At 40.1% G+C, this 17,837-nt stretch overlaps 1 protein-coding gene across 1 annotated transcript in view; it reads right to left on the reverse strand.

The window, feature by feature from the left end:
- Positions 1–17,837, reverse strand: part of GLRA1 (glycine receptor alpha 1) — a 173,870-nt gene that overhangs the window by 5,394 nt on the left and 150,639 nt on the right. Inside the window, exons 7-8 of the mRNA XM_007943644.2 lie at positions 12,052–12,266; positions 1,826–1,972 (exon numbers count right to left, since the gene is read on the reverse strand). Coding sequence (XP_007941835.1) covers positions 1,826–1,972; positions 12,052–12,266 — 362 coding nt within the window. The remainder of the gene's footprint in view (positions 1–1,825; positions 1,973–12,051; positions 12,267–17,837) is intronic.

Here is a 17,837-nt window from a genome sequence, read left to right on the forward strand (position 1 = left end):
AAAAAAAAAAAAAAAAAAAAAAATCCTTCCCAAACATGATGTGAGAGTGAGTAGGGAACTGAACAGGACAAACACATCTGGATAGATTTGTTAAGAGGCCCTATAACAAACCCAAGGAGGGGTTGCTATGAGTCGGGGCAACTAACAACAACAATAACAACAACAACAGTGAACTATTCACACTTTAGGCATCCTGAGAAAAAGCTTTTGTTTTCCTCTAGCCTTTGAGGAGGATGGAAGCAACTCTTTGAAATATTATAGCCCCACCATACCTGGATATCTACAGAGGGCTCCATTCACATTGTAGTCTATGCAAATGATGCCCCTAGAGTTGTGCAGTGTACAATCTGCTGCTATATATGGTAACTCCATGCTACCTAGAGATTTCAGACATAGTCTTCCCAAGGAAGTAGCTCCCTGACAAATGTGTTCACCTTCTTCTAGCGAAAGCAAATATTAAAAGCAGATAACCCATGGAGAAAAAGGGAAAAGTAAAAATAATTCCCAGAGACAGTTTTATTTGACCAGTTTTTGGCTTAGTTTTTTTTAAGAGTAAGAGGCAAAGTATTTAATGGACAAAATGGACAGATTAAAGCTGTTTTTGTTGTTGTTATGTGCTGTTGAGTTGGACCCGACTCATAGTGACCCTTCTTTGGATTTCCGAGGTGTTATCACTACAGAAGTAGATTGCCTAACCTTTCTTCTGAGGAGTGGCTGGTGGGTTTGAACCAACAGCTTTCTGGTTAGCAGTCAAGTGCCTTAGACACTATGCTACCAGAGTCTTGTCTAGTTTGCTACATGCAAGATAGTTCCCTCTTCCAATGTAGGTTTAGAAGCATAGTGATAGTTTATCTTAACCCCAATGGACATTTTCTGTCTGGGAAAGTCTGTCTTCTGACTACAGTAAATTGCCAGAAGTTAATCAAATTTTATTGCTAATGCTTAAGAAATATACTGATGGTAATAAATTTAAAACCAGGCACCCCTATAATAGGAACGAAACTATAAACTACTTTGTCATCTCCTGACTTAATTCTCACCAGTCCTCCATTATGCCTCTTTTGCCCATTTTACAGAGAAGTTGGGCCCAGAAAGAACAACTTGTATTTGCATACCAAGGACAGCTGAAGAGGTGGAGTCCTTTGTCATAGTAAATTGTAGCTAGATAGGCAGCTGTTTTACAGTGGCCCACCCAAAGCTTGTAGGACATTGGTGTATGGCAGGTGTGTGGTAAGGATGTGCGGATCATACTGTATGAGTCCTTGGTTGCTCTAATCTGTCACTAGAAAGACTTGAGGGCAGACTCTGGTTGGAAGGCCTCTCCTTTGTTCATTAGTTGTTCAACCCCTCTTAATGTGAGAGAACTCACTCTTGGGGAGGATCCTGCTTGTAGCCCTTTTCATGGAAGTATGAAGCAAGGGGATCTAAAATCTGGGCATTCTACTCTAAGATCATACCGTTTGCAGTGGAATTCTCTTTCAGAACCAAGCCCAATGAACTAAAGCTGCTTTGTAGAAATAAAACAATAGACATCTCTCCGTGAACCATTTTCAGGGTTTATCACCAAGTTAATATCTTTGCCCCACCAGCATTTACTCCATCAATTCTGTTTTCAGGTGTAACCTGATAATTTCTGTAGTGGTGTTAGGGTTGGAAGATCAGGGCATTATTTATGGAAGAGGAAGCTAGGACTTTAATCCTTATTCTTGCCTGCCTCACCCATTGAGAAGCATGATCTAGTGAAGTAACTATTGTAAGACAAGGCTGCTTGAAACTTCCATTTACCACCCGCTGTCCCTTCTTAGGCAGTGACCCAAAGGCCTACCTTGTGATGTCTCCTCTTCCTCCTGAATCGAAGTAGCTCTTTGTGCTGCCGAGACACAAAGTTGACAGCAGCATACTCCAGCAGGGCTGAGAATACGAAGAGCAGGCACACTGCCATCCAAATGTCAATGGCTTTCACATAGGACACCTGGGGTGGGGAGGAAGGGAGGGATCACAGGGAGGTGAGGGCAGAAAAGGAGAGTGGCATATTGAGTACAGTGGGAGTTTTCTGCTCTTCATTAACTCCTCCCATCACCCACTGCTGACAGCCTCCTCAGATGGGCTATGAGGATGAAAGATGTGGAGGAAAGCAGAAGAAAATGCATCAAGCAGACTGGACAAAATGGTAGGGAAAACAGAAAGTGGAACCTAAATATAAAGTACTAAAAGAGAAAAGATTGGTGTGTATTGTGTGTCTAGCATTATCAGGTAATGTAACAGAATGTTGTATTTATTCTAAGGATGATATGATCAGAATGTTGTACCTGATGTTAGAAGTGGAAGATCAGCAAAAATAACACTGTAAAAACCTTCAAAATTTTCCCTTCCATAAAAGCAGTAAGAACACTGATAAAAGTTGTTGGAATCAACTTTTTCAGACATTAACCATTGGTTTTTGGTAATCTAGTGAAAGTTGATTCAAGAAAGTTGGCTGAATCTCAAAGAACAGCAGGCTTTGTGGCATTTTTATTTAACAATTTTATTGAGATATAATTTATGTACTCACAATTCACCCATTTAAAGTATATTAGTCAATGACTTTTAGTATATTCACAGGTATGTGTAATCATCACCATGGTCAATTTGGGAACCTTTTCATCACCTCAATACAAAACAAAACAAAACAAAACAAAAAACCCATACCAATTAGCTATCGCTTCCATGCCCTCCATCTCCTCCCACATACCTGAAGTCCTAAGCAACCACTAATATAATTTCTGTTTCTATAGATTTTGCTGTTCTGGACATTCATATGAATTAAATCATGGGGTCTTTTGTGACTGGCTTCTTTCACTCAGCATAATGTTTTCAAAACTCATTCATGTTGTAGCATGTATCCTTTTTATGGTTGAATAATATTCCATTGTATGGATATACCACATTTTGTCTGCCTATTTGTCAGTTAATGGGCATTTGGGATGGTTCCACCTTTTGGCTACTATGACTATATACATAATGCTGCTATAAACATTCATGTACAGGCTTTTATGTGGCCATGTGTTTTCTTGTGGAGTTTTATGCCATTTTAATTTGCTTCATTACTATCCTTCCTTCCCCAGCTCTGAGGCAGCCTTGAAAACCAATAGCCTGGCAGCCACTGGATGAGAAAGAAAACACTTGGAAACCTGAAAGCTCCATTGCCAGAGAGTTGCTGTTATTTGACCTGTCTGGTGGTTACTTGGAAGACCTCACTCACAATACTGTCTTTATTTGACTTGATTTGGAACAAACTCTGCATGAACACTCTTTTCTCTGGGGGCATTTTTGGAAAACAGCAATTGTTGAACATTGTGGTTTCCTGAGGCAGTAAATAAGAGTTGAGTCAAGCAACAGGCTAACAAAAAAGCTTAAAAGAAAAGCTGGCAACCATTTTTTTATACATTCATAGTAACTTAGGGAGCTCTGGCACTTGACTGCTAATCAGAAGGCTGGAGGTTCAAACCCACCAGCCACTCCTCGGAAGGAAGATGGGGCAATCTATTTCCGTAGTGATACTGCCTCAGAAACCCAAGGAGTGGTTGCTATGAATCGGGTCCGACTCAACGGCACATAACAACAACAACAACATAGTAACTTAGGGAGCTAAAGAGAAGAACTGTGAGTATTAAGCCAGACCTATAATAATAGAATAATTGGCTGCATCAAATAGAATCTTTTTTAATGAATACAATTTTAATGTTATTTAATATGAGATGAAATTTTTATATTTTATGATGTTAGCTTAAAAAAAAATCAAGATATTAATGAAAAAGCAAAAGCTTGGGAATGAGAAATTCAAGAGGGGTTTGAAAAGCTCTGACAAATTTTTGGTAATTTAGAAGGCCACATGCATGTTTAGGGCTGAGTGCATGTCCAGGGGAGAATTAAGAAGTCCCTAAGTTCACAAGAAAACTACAGACCAATATGAATAGAGATGCAAAAGTCCTCAATGAATTTCTAAGAAACTGAATTCAAAAACGTATTAAAAGAATTATACACAATGATCAAGTGAGAAAAGATTTCATTTTACTTGGATCTACCATCAACACCCAAGGAAGCAGCAGTCAAGAAATCAGACGTACTGCACTGGACAAATCTGCTGCAAAGACCCCTTTAAGGTGTTACGAAGCAAAGATGTCACTTTGAAGACTGTGGTGCACCTTATCCAAGCCATGGTATTTTCAGTTGCCTCATATGCAAGTGAAAGCTGGTTATTGAATAAAATTGAAGAAAGTTGATGCCTTTGAATTATGGTGTTGGTGAAGAATACTGTAAATACCATGGACTACCAAATTTTTCTTGGAAGAAGTACAGCCAGAATGCTCCTTGGAAGCAATAATGGGCAGACTTCATCTCACCTGCTTTGGTCAGTTTGTCAGAAGGGACCATTCGCTAGAGAAGGACATCATGCTTGGTAAAGTGGAGGGTTAGGGAAAAAGGGAAAGACTCTCAACAAGATGGAAATGACACAGTCACTGCAACAATGGGCTCGAGTATAGCAAGAATTGTGAGACTGGTGTAGGAGCGGGCAGTGTTTCTCTGTTGTACACAGGGTCGCTATGAATTAGAGTTGACTTGATGGCCCCTAACAACAACAACAAGAAAAATATAGATGAATTGGACTTCACAAAAATTAAAGACTTTTGTTTATAAAGGACATTATTATGAAAGTGAAAATACAACAGTGGGATAAAATATTTGGAAATCATATATCTCATCAAGGTGTAATATCCAGAAAATAAAAATAGACTAAAGAACTATCACAACTCAACAATAAAAGAGAAATAACCCAATTAAAACAATAAGCTAAGGATTTGAAAAGACATTTTTACAAAGAATATATAGAGATGACCCGTAAACACCTGAAAAGATGCTCAACATTATTACTTGTTAAGAAAACGGAAATCAAAACCACAAAGCAATCTGCTTCGCACCCAGAAGGATGACTAATAAAAAAGATAGACAATAAGAAATATTGACAAGGATGTGGAAAAATTGGAACCCTGATGGGATTTTCAAATGGCACAGCTATTTGAAAACAGTTTTCAAGTTCCTGAAAAAGTTAAGTGTTTAGTTACTCTTATGGACTGAATTGTGTCCTCCTTAAGTATGTGTCAATTTGGCTAGGCCATGATTCTTAGTATTATGTAATTGTCCTCTATTTTGTGATCTGATGTAATTATCCTATGTGTTGTAACCCTAACCTGTTCCTGTGGATAATGAGGCAGGATTAGGTCATGTAAATAAGAATTAGATTTTGTTTGTTATGTTCGTGAGGCAGGATTAGAGTGGAATGCAACACTCTAACTCATGTCATAGCCCTGATCTGGTGTAAAGGGAGTTTCCCTGGGATATGGACTGTGTCACCTTTTATCTTACAAGAGATAAAAGGAGAGAGAAGTGAGCAGAAAGAGGGACCTAACTACGAAGAAAGAAGGGCCAGGAGTTGAGCACATCCATTGGACTCAGGGTACCTTTACCGAGAATCTCCTAGAATCACGAAGATTGATGCCAAGACACGTGTAGATCTCAAAGGAATCCTGGGCCTACAGATGTTGAAAGGAGACAAGGATCTTCCTTCAGAGCTGACAGAGAAAGACTTCCCCTAGAACTGCACCCTGAATTTAGACTTCCAGCCTCCTAAACTGTGAAAGAATACATTTCTTTTTGTTAAAGCCACCCACTTGTGGTATTTCTGTTATAGCAGTGTTTGATAATGAAGACAGAATTTGGTACCAGGGGTGGGGTGCTTCTCTAACAGGTACCTAAAATGTGGGAGCAGTTTTGGAATTGGATAATGAGTAGAAGCTGGAAGAGTTTTAAGGGGCTTAGAATAGTAAAAGGCTAGATTGCCTCAAAGAGACTATTGGTGGAATTATAGATGTCAAAGACAATTCTGGTGAGGGCTGAGAAGGAAGTGAGGAAAGCTGTAACACCACAGACAGCGCAGATAGCAAGAAGCAGTGGCAGAGAGATGGTGGCAGCAGAACCAAGAGACTGGCACAAGAAGGCACAACAGCTGACCCATGGAGCCAGACAGCTGAGCGCCTTCAGGCAGGAGACTTGTTGGCAGAGTGGTTGCCTTCAAGTTTTGTTGATGGAGATAGGCTTTCTGACCTACGAAGTAAGAGAGCTGAGTGCCTTTGGGCTGAGGCTTACTGGTATTGTGGGGTGCCTGTGGGCACTTACTGGTAGAGCTAAAGAGCTTTGTGATACTTGTTGGAGCAGGGTGGAGTCTGGGCTGGCCTAAGAGGCCCAAGGGGCTGAGGGGCCAAGAGGTCAAAGAACCAGGAAGTAGAAGCTGAAAAGATAAGGAGCATAGGAAGCAGAGCTGCCTTAGTTTCTAAGGGTAGGGCCACAACCTCCAGGATCTCAAAGGATGAGCCACAGCCTCTAGGGTTTCAAAGGGTGGGGTCATGCCTCCTAGGTTTCAATGAGGTCTTCACTGAATCAGTTCTGGAGTGTGGGTTGCTGTTAATGCGTTCCAGGGGGATGGGGCCAGATCTGTTGCCCAAAGCTGAAGGAGTGGGGTTGCTATGCCCAAGGGACAGAAGAACAAGGCCTGGTAAGGCCTAGGGGTTGGGGTCACCACTTAATTGGAGTAGGAGAATGGGGCCACCCAAAGCTAAAGAAGCAGAGTTGCTGTCCTAGTGGGCTTGGAAAGTGGAGCTGAAAGAAGACAAAGACCTTTTTCCAGAGCCAAGAGAGAAAGACGTCCCCTAGAGCTGGTGCCCTGAATTCATACTTTTAGCCTCTTAAACTGTGTGAGAATAAATTTCTGTTTGTTAGAGCCACCCACTTGTGGTATTTCTGTTATAGCAGCACTAGAGAACCAAGACAGTTACCTTATGACCCAACAATTCTACTCCTAGGTATATACTAAGAGAATTGAAAACATATATCCACAAAAAAACTGGTACAGGGATATTCATAACAACATTGTTCATAATAAACAAAAAGTGGAAATGACTGAAATGCCTATCAACTGATGAATGGATAAACCAAATGTGGTATATCGATAGGATGGAATATTATTCAACCATAAAAAAAGCAATGAAGTACTGATATGTACTATATGGATAAACTTTGAAAGTATTATGTTAAGTTAAAAGAATCCAGACCTGAAACGTACATATTGTATTATTCCATTTATATATATGAGATATTCAGAAATCCAAAGATAGACAGTAGATTAGTTGTTGCCAGGAACTGAGGGGAGAAGAGAATGGAGGATGACTGCTGATGATACAGGGTTTATCTATTGAGTAATGAGAATTTTCTGGAATTAGATGGTGGTGAAGATTGTATAACTTTGCAAATGTACTAAAACCCACTGAATTATACACTTAAAAAATAAATGGAAAAGAATGAGGAATTGAATATTAATAGTAAATGAAGCAGAATATTGAGACTGGTGTTAACAATGAGGGAAGAAGAATGTTGAGTCTAGCATAAGAAGAAGGAAGTAGAATATTATATATGCATTAGAACTTTATGGAGCAGAATGTGTTGTTAGGTGTCAATAGTGAATAGAGAATTTGGTTTCTAGTGTTTATAGGGAATGTAGCAGAATATGAGGTCTAGTGTTAATACTGCAAAGAGCAGATTGTTGAATTCTATCCTAAAGGAGAATAGATAGTGTGGTGTCTAGTGTGGATGGTAAATGAAGTAGAATGTTTTCCCTCACATTAAAAGTTAGTGCAACAATGTCATGGAAAAAAAAAATCAGTGGGAGACTGCTCTAGATTAAGAGGCAAAATAAGCAACCACAGGCAATATGAATCTTGATTTGATTTTTTATTGGATCTCTCACCATAAATATAAAAGACATTTTATGGACAACTGGAAATATTTAAATAAGGGCTCTATATTAGATGATATTATTGAAACAATACTAATTTTTAAAAATATGATAATGCCATTGTACTATTCCTTATTTAGAGGTGAATTGTCATGATGTATATAGGCTTCAAATGATTCAGCAAAAATTGCATTTATCTATATCTTGTCTATGGCATTGGGCTGCTAACCTACCAGCTGCTCTGCAGGAGACAGGTGAAGGATTCTGCTTCTGTAAAGATTTACAGCCTTGGAAATCCTATGGGGCAGTTCTGCTCTGTCCTGTAGGATTGTTATGAATTGGAATTGATTCAAGGGCAGTGAGTTTGGTATCTATCTATCACTAAAGCAAATAGAAAAATGATAACAATTGGTGAATTTAAGTAAAGAGTCTTAGGATATTCATTGTATATTCTTTTAAATTTAATGTATAAAAATAAAGGTGAATGGAACAGAATGTTAAGCAAAGCATTGATTAGGAATGGTGCAGAATGTTGTGTTTAGTGTAAGACTGAAGGGAGAAGAATCTGGTGTCTGGCATTCATTGTAGATGGAGCAGAATGTTGTGTCTAGTGTTGAGCAAGTGGAACAGAAGGTGGCTTGTAAGATAACAGTGAATGTAATAGAATGCAGTGCCTAGCATGAAAAGGGAGTAACACTGAATGACACATCAAGCATTAATAGTAAGGGGAGCAGAATGTTGTCAAAATGGGTGAATAGAGTAGTATATGGTGTCTAGCATTACTAGTAAATGAAGCAGAACATTATGTCTAGTCTTAAAAGTGAATTAAGCAGAATGAGAGGTCTAGTGTTAATAGTGAAAGGAACAGAATGTTGCATTTATTTGTAAGGGTGACTGCAAGAGAATCAGTGTCTAGAGTTAGTAATGAATGAAGTGCACTGCTGTGTCTGGAGTTAGAAGTGAATGGAACAGAATGTTGTGTCTTGCATGAGGGTGAATGAGCAGAATGTATATGCTGGCATTAATAGTGAATCAATCAAAATGCTGTGTCTACTGTTAATAGTGAATGTAGCAGAATGTGGTTCAAGAGCTAGTTCTAAATGTGGCAGAATGTTTTGGTAAAGAAGAAAGAAGCAAGTTGAAGTATGTGTACAAATGGGTTACCATAGCATGCATGAGGCTGCTACCCTTTGAAAGCTTTGCTTTTGGGAGTGGTCCTTGGCTGTTTTTTGGGGCACCCATCCTTCTCTAACTCTGCATAAACTTTGCAAAAAATATGGCTTATGTGGAACATCTGCTTTCCTTCTAGAAGCCTGACATTTTCATATGTGCTAGGTAAATGGGGCCTACATGACTAGTCCTCAAAACCTTGGGTGATGATGGTGTTGTTAGGTGCCATTGAGTTGGTTCCAATTTATAGAAACCCTATGTAGAACAGAATGAAACACTGCCTAGTCCTCTGCCATCCTCACAATCATTACTTGAGCCCATTGTGGCAGCCACTGTGTTAACAGTGTCAACATCTCGTTGACGGTCTTCCTCTTTTTTGCTGACTAACTACTTTTTCAAGCACAATGACCTTCTCCAGAGACTGGTCCATTCCTCATAACATATCCAAAGTACATGAGACAAAGTCTTGGCATCCTTGCCTCTAAGGAGCATTCTGGCTGTACTTCCAAGACAAATTTGTTCATTCTTCTGGAAGTCCATGGTGTATTTAATATTCTTTGTAAACACCATAATTCAAATACATGAATTCATCTTCAGTCTTCCATACTTATTGTCTGGCTTTCATGTTCATATGAGGTGATTGAAAATACCATGGCTTGGGTCAGGAGCCTTAATTCTCAAAGTGGTATGTTTGCTTTTTAACACATTTAAGAGGTCTTTGGCAGCAGATTTGCACAATGCAATACGTCATTTGATTTCTTGACTGCTGCTTCCATGGGTGTTGATTGTAGATCCATGCAAAATGAAACCCTTGACAACATCAATATTTCTTTGTTTATCATGATGTTGCTTAATGCCAGAAGATGAGCCCTTTAGGTTAGAAGGCATTCAAAATAATGATGTGGATGGATTAAAGCTTTCAGGACCTTCATTTGCTGATACGGCATGATTCAAAGTGAGAAGAAACAACTGCAAACATCCATTAATAATCAGAATGTGAAATGCATTAAGTATGAATCCAGGAAAATTGGAAATGGTCAAAAGTGAAATGGAACACTTTTAGATCAATATCCTAGGCATTTTGTTGTTGTTGTTATCTGCCATCCAGTCAGCCCTGACTCATAGCGACCCCTCCTTGGGTTTCCGAGGCAGTATCACGACAGAAGTAGGATTGCCCAATTAGACTGTTAAAATGGACTGGTTTGGCCATTCTGAATCGGACAATCATGTGGTCTACTAAGCTGGGGATGATAAATTGAGGAGAACAGCGTCACACTCATTGTCAAAAAGAACACTTCAACATCTGTCCTGAAATACAACACGATCAGTGATAGGATAATATCCATATGCCTATAAAAAGACCAATTTATGTGACTATTATCCAAATTTACACACCAATCACTAATGCCAAAGATGAAGAAACTGAAAAATTTTACCAACTTCTGCAGTCTGAAGTTGATCAAATATGCAATCAAGATACATTGATAATCACTAGTGATTGGAATGCAAAGTTGGAAACAAAGAAGTATCAGTAGTTAGAAAATATTGCATAGGTAGTAGAAATATACTGGAGATCACATGATAGAATTTTGCAAGACCAACAACTTATTCATTAGAAATACTTTTTTAGCAACATGGTGACTATACACATGAACCTTGGTGAATGGAATACAAAGAATCAAGTCGACTACATCTGCAGAAAGAGACGATGGAGAAGCTCATTATCATTATTCAGAACAAGGCCAGGAGCTGAATGTGGAACAGATGATCAATTGCTCATATGCAAGGTCAAGTTGAAGCTGAGACAAAGTCCACATGAGCCAAAGTAAGACATATCCCACCTGAATTTAGAGACTATCTGAAAAACAGATCTGAGTCATTGAATACTAATGATCAAAGACTGGATGAGTTATGGTATGACATCAAGGACATCATACTTGAAGAAAGCAAAAGGAAAGAAAAAGGAAAGCTAAAGACAGGAAAGAAAGAAAAGACCAAGATGAATGTCAGAAGAGACTCTGAAATTTGCTCTTATAATTGGAATAGCTAAAGTGAATGGAAGAAATGATGAACAGAAAATTTCAAAGGGCAGCTCAAGAAGAAAAAGTAAACTGTTATAATGAAATGTGCAAAGACCTGGAGTTAGAAAACCAAAAGAGAAAAACATGCTTGGCATTTCTCAAGCTGAAAGAACTGAGGAAAAAATTCAAGTCTTGAGTTGCAATATTGAAGGATTCTATGGGCAAAAAATTGAAACTTTGGCTGCTGAGCCTCAAATGGCTTTCTCTGGGCAGAAATATCACACACATGTTATTGCAATTTCATTGCTGGAGGAAAAAGTGTTCTCTGTGTCATTCCTGATGGGAGGGAGAGAATAAGGAAGACTGCAGATAGATTTCTCCAGGCTGTATCTGTGTCCTTTTCCTTATGATTTGCTATGCATACATACTATGATGTTGCAATAAATCTTATAGGAACAACTACATTCTGAGGTTTGTGAGTCTTTCTAACAAATCTCTGAATGTGGGGGTGGTCTTGGAGACCTCAACATGAAGTACTTACCATTAATGGTGAAAGGAGCAGAAATATTGCACCTAACATTAAAAGGGAGGGAGCTCTGGTAGCATAGCACCTAAGGCATTTGACTGCTAACCAGAACTGGTGGTTCAAAGCCATGAGGCACTCCTCAGAAGGAAGGTTGGGCAGTCTACTTCTGCAGTGATACCACCTTGGAAACACAAGTAAGGGTTGCTGTGAGTTGGGAATGACATCATGGCAGTGAATTTTTTTTTTTTTTTTGGTTTATTGAAAGGGAGGAAAATATGGAGTTGAGTATTAATAGTAAATGAAGCAGAATATGTGCCTGACAGTCTGTATAGATCATAATGTTGAGTCTGGTGGGAAGTTTGATGGATCAGAATGCTGGATCCTGCAAAGTGTAATAGATAAAAATATACTGAATAATTTCTTGTGCTACATTTATCTCAGGCAGAGTGGGAAGATGGGTCCCTTCCTTATCTGTCCAGGTGTCTGTGCTCCTGGGCAGTAGAACTTACCTTAGGCAGGGATGCTCTGGAGCCTGAGCTCTGGGTGGTCATAGTGAGCACAGTTGTGATGCCCAGGCCCACACGGGCTGGAGCCGCATCCATGTTGATCCAGAAGGAAATCCATGAGAGGATGACAATGAGTAGGCTGGGAATGTACATCTGGATCAGATAGTAGCCCATCTGCCTCTCCAGGTGGAACCGAGCCTCAATGCAGGTGAATTTACCTACAAGAAATTGCAGTGAGAAGGCAAAGTAGCCTGGTGGATAGGAGCAAGGACTTTGGAGTCAGAACAACCTTGGCTAGAGGTTCAGCCTCCTACTGGCTGTGTCCTTGGGCAAGTGTTTGAATTGCTCTGTGTCTCAGTTTCCTCATCAACCGTAAATTAGGTATAATAATAATACCTACCTCATATGGTTACGGTGAGGATAAAATGAGGTGATGCCTAGAAAGCACTCAGCACAGTGTCTTACACATAATTAATCCCAGGAAAGTTAATTACCGTCATCATCATCATCATCACTATTTTGCTGCCAGGAGTAGGCCTACATGGAAATTTCTTTACCCTTCTCCCAGTTACCATCTCAAAGCATGACCTGATCCTGTTACTTCCATTGTAAAAACCTTTCTCTCTTACAAGAAAGTCTCCCATTACTTATGTGGAAAAACTAAAACTCCTTAGTCTGTCCTTCACAATGGGGTTGTAACCTATCTTTCTGTTCTCCTTTCCCTACTTTCTTCATCTTAATCATTAATTCTTACACTCCATCACACCAAACTCTGTCCTTTGCCTTGAGCATGCCCTGCCCTTTCCCACTTCTGAGCTTTTGATCCTGCTAATCCCTCTTCCTGGGGTGCCCTTATTTCTCTTCACAACCTAGAGAAAAAATCCTCCTTCAACCCCTTGGCAGTTTAGAGTGAAATCCCCAAGCAAAATGCCTCATTTCCTTTGTGTTTCTTCAGCTCTTTGTTCACTATCAAACCCTTAAGGCTTAATGGAGGCAAGTCAGTCTCTCTCTCTCTCTCTCTCTCTCTGTCTCTCTCTCCTCTGCATTAGATTGTGGGAAGCTTGACTCCTCCTCATCTGTGTATCTCTGGCACAGATGGGGCCAGACCCATGCTGGGGTTTCAGTTCCTGTCTGCTGAAGCACAATTACTAGACTGGTAGGGCTCCCTGGACAGTAAGCTCCATGTGGGCAGGGCCTTGTCTGTCTTTTCTCCCTGTATGCCACAGGGCCTGGCACAGAGCCTGACTCTCAGTAAATATGAATGGTGAAGAGCAATGAATGAATGAAAAAGCACTGTGTAAAAAGTAAAGAAAAGGAGGCTTGGTGGTGCAGTGATTAAGGGCTTGGCTGCTAACTGAAAGGTTGGCAGTTCTAACCCACCAGTTGCTCCATGGGAGAAACATGTGGCAGTCTGCCTCCCATAAAGATTACAGCCTTGGAAACAGAATGGGGCAGTTCTACTCTGTCCTATAGGGATGCTACAGGTCAGAATATACTCAATGGCAACAGGCAAATGGTTGGTTGGTTGTTTTTTTAAAAAAACAAACAGTAAAGCATTGTGGTATATAAGGTCAGTTGTGATTATTTGGTTCCTGGAACCAACTGCTCTCATGAATGCTACTGGGAGTACCATTATCTCTCAGAGTCTTAGCTTGCACCAGGGATGGGAAGAGTATATCCTTGGTAGTTCTGAGACTTCTCTGAGGTCATCCAGAAAGGGAAACTTTTCAAGAGAGGACAGAACCCAGACTGCTTGACCTTTCACTGGTTCTTCTATTTTCACCAGAGTCTACTGTGGTTTCTCTCAATCTCTCTCCTTCACATCCTCCTTTCCCTGGCTCCTGTCATCAGCTTATTTTCTGCTTCCACCCTACTCAGCTCGGTTCAGACAACAGCTTTTTCCCCAGCCTTCCAGATGGCATACCAACTGACTGACCTCTTCCACAGTACTTCCCTGTGTGCATTCTCTGCCTGAGATAAGGTGTGCAAAGCCAGTCTTGATCCAGCCCCAATTCATTCATGCATTAAACCACCCAACGTTCACTGTGCTAGGCATGGAAGATAGAGTGCTGTGTAAGTGAACCCCAAAACTGAAGCACTTGGGATGACTAAAATGACTGCCCCTAGATCTAAATTAAACTCTATTTTTAATCAAACTGAAGTTTGGCCTAAAATCTCTGCTGCTGCTGCTTTGAAGAGACAATTCAGCTTCTTGTAAAAGCGTAACTGCTTGTAACCCAAAAGGAACAAGGGTCAAGATTTTAGCTTGTGGAGGAATTGTTTGTTAAAAGATATTTGTCCAGAGTGTTTGCATGTCTTGATCCAAGAAGAATACCTTTGTCAACATGTGCCAGTAGGTTGAAAAACAGAAATGATAATATTAAGAAGAATTGTAGTTTAACAAACCCCTTGTAACTTTTTGTCATGTATCCCTCAGGTCTGCGGGCAAGTAGCCCTTTGTTTACTCCACTCAATAAAAACCTCACTCTCATCTTGAGTTGGAACACTACAGTACCCTGCCTGGGTGCTAATATGTCTCCAAATTTGTGAATCTCTCTACCTTTCAGTAAAATTCTTTGCTTTCACTTCTAACAGTGTGTAAGACTGGTTCTTTACTACAACATCTCTTGGTAACATAAAGGGTCTCCAAGGTGAATTTACTTCTGAAACTTCAATTTGCCTTTCTCTTTCCTTTCTGTTTTTATAAAATGGAACATAAATTCCTTTGGTCTTAGGTTTCGTACAGTCATTTCTTAAAAATCTCAGAACCTTAAAGCTGCTTAGAAACAGCGGGCGCAGCCTGGGTCACAACACTGCCATAAAAATTCTGCAGCATTCCTTCATTAAGGATATTATCTGGTTCTGAAATACTGAAAGCTTTGACATTTTGTTTAAAGCTTCTGAAGCTAACTTTGTGCTGCCTTTGGGAATATGGGAAATGCCAAATCTAAGGGCAATACTGAACCTCCTTCAGGAACTGCCATTCATTACATGAACAAGCATTTCAGTTCTTTGACATGTTTGTTTCCATCTGCTTGGCATGACTTAACCAAAGGCAGTACAGATCAGTGGCTACTTTGTGGAATCTTTCATCTTCCTAAGTTAAATTTTCTGTGTAGTAAATTGGAAAATAAAGGCTCCTGCATTAAGAAATTGCAATGGGACACCCTTTAAAATTGGTACTCAAGGTGGCTCAAAGTTATCAAAGTAGCAAAATGACCTCTATACAAGGTATTATTTCCAGACTGACTAAACAGAATCAAGAATTGCAGAATATAGTTTTTGAAGCAACAGAGCACAATAAGCAGTTACAAAGTCAAGGTCTGCTGTGCTTACCCTCATCCCCACTGCAGTTGCCTCTGCTCTGCCAGTAGCTGCTTCTGTGTACCCTCTTCTGCCTTCTTACCCTCTGGAAATACTCTGTCTGAACTTCCTTTCTCCCTTGAAGAATCTGCTAAAGGTCCAAAGTAATGGTGTCCAAAGCCCATTTCTGAAATGCCTTTTTAAGATTCACCCCCTGGAATATGGAGTACTTACCAGAGAAAATCTAAAGAAATTATTTCTGTTACTTCCTGGACTTGCACGGACTTACACAGCATTGTTAAAGAGTTAAACAGTATCCCCTTGTTACTTTTGAACAACTGTCTCTTGGTCTATTTACAGTTTCCTCATGAGTACAATTGGGAGCTCTGGTGACATAGTGCCTAAGGCATTTGACTGCTAACCAGAAGGCTGGCAGTTCAAACCCACCAGCCACTCCTCAGAAGGAAGATTGGGTGATCTACTTCCTTAGTGATATCTCCTAGGAAACCCAAGGAGGGGTCGCTAGGAAAAATTATGTGAGGATCTTTACAAATTTGCTAAAGAATTTAAAGTCCTTATTGAATCTTAGGTATCCTGAGTTGCCTGATTTATATCAATTAGTCCATATGTCAGTTGGTCCTGTGGAAGCCAAAATTATGGTTAGAATATGCTGAATGGAAATATCCTCAAGATAGTTTAGCCTTGGATAAAAGCACAACAGCTGAAACCTTCCTCTCAGAAGCTCAAGATAGGGGCCAAAATTATGTAAAGCAATCCCAAAAGCATTTCCCCTAAAAATTGATTGGATAAAAGTAAATTCTTGCATACAAAATAAGGAAAGAGTGTATATAATTATCAAGCCCGATTATTCTAAAAGTTTTCAGAACATTCTGGGTTAGACCCTTTAGATGAAGGAACTAGGAGGGCCCCTAATGCAGTATTTATATCTGGCCTCAAGCCTGAAATTCCAGCCTTAGTTAAAAGACATGGTTTAGATTGGAAGGCTGCTTCCACTGCTGAATTGAATAGTTTGGCTCATGAGCTTGCCCAAACTTTAGAAACAAAGCAGACTGCCAAGGCTAAGAAAGTAATGGCTCTTCAATTACAGTAGCTCTAAAGACATATGGAGAAAAGAAATTTTAAACCCTTCAATGGACTAAAACCAGTCTCTGCTACTATTGTAAAAAATCTGGCAATTGGAAAATGAATATTTTAAATTGAAAAATAAACAGAAGGTTTCCACTCCAACCAGCCTTCATTCTGATTCAGAATAAAGAGGCTCCTGAAACAATACAGGGACTTTTCCAATGGTGGTTCTAAACCCTCAAGGAGAAACAACTATGCACATAACCTTGCTGGCTGAAAGTGAAGAAGACGTGAGGCACTTACTGATGAAGATCAAAGACCACAATTTCAATATGGCTTACACCTCAACATAAAGTAACCCCCCCAAAAAAATCCTCACAGCTGGACTAATAAGCAACATCATAATGAATGGAGAAAAGGTAGAAGTTGTCAAATATTTCATTTTATCCACAATGAATGCACATGGAAGAAGCAGTAAGAAATCAAATGACTATTGCATTGGGCAAACCTGCAGTAAAAGACCTCTTTAAAGTCTCTAAAGACCAAAGATTTTACTTAGAAGACTAAGGTGTGACTAACTCAAGCCACGGTATTTTCAATCACTTCATACGTATGTGAAAGCTGGACAATGAATAAGGAAGACTTATTCATAGGAGCTCTGGTAGCATAGTGCCTAAAGCACTTGACTGCTAACCTGGAGGCTGGTGGTTCAAACCCACCAGCCACTCCTCAGAAGGAAGATGGGGCAATCTACTTCCGTAGGGATACTGCCTTGGAAACCCAAGGAGGGGTCGCTATGAGTCGGGTCCGACTTGACGGCACATAACAACAACAACATTCACTGAAGAATTGATGCATTTGAATTGTGGTGTTGGCAAAGAATATGGAATGTACCATGGACTGCTAGACGAACAATCAAATCTGCCTTGGAGGAAGTGTGGCTGAAATGCTCCCTAGCAGTGTGAATGGCCAGATGTTGTCGCTTGTACTTTGGTCCTGTTATCAGAAGGGACCAGTCCTTGGAGAAGGATATCATGCTGGGTAAGGTAGAAGGTCAATGAAAAAGGGGAAGACCCTCAAGGAGACGGATTGACAAAAGTGATGCAGCAGTGGGCTTAAGCATGGCAAGGTTTATGAGGATGGTGCAGGACTGGGCAGTGTTTCGTTCTGTTGTATAAAGATTTGCTGTGAGTTGGAACTGGCTGGATGGCACCTCACAACAACAACTATCTGCCATTAACTCCACGTGTTTACAAAAGCCCCTGCCCTGGATTAAAAAGCCCTCAAAAAACAGTAGAAGTTACTAGGAGAGGCGGGGCAAGATGGCGAACTAGGCAGAAGGATTGCACAGACCCTCTTCAACAAAGAAAAGGGAAACCAATTAACACAGACACAGAAGA

Source organism: Orycteropus afer, unplaced genomic scaffold (genome assembly GCF_000298275.1).
Source record: "Orycteropus afer afer isolate SDZICR_OR568_19922 unplaced genomic scaffold, OryAfe1.0 scaffold00110, whole genome shotgun sequence".
Classification (NCBI taxonomy): domain Eukaryota; kingdom Metazoa; phylum Chordata; class Mammalia; order Tubulidentata; family Orycteropodidae; genus Orycteropus; species Orycteropus afer.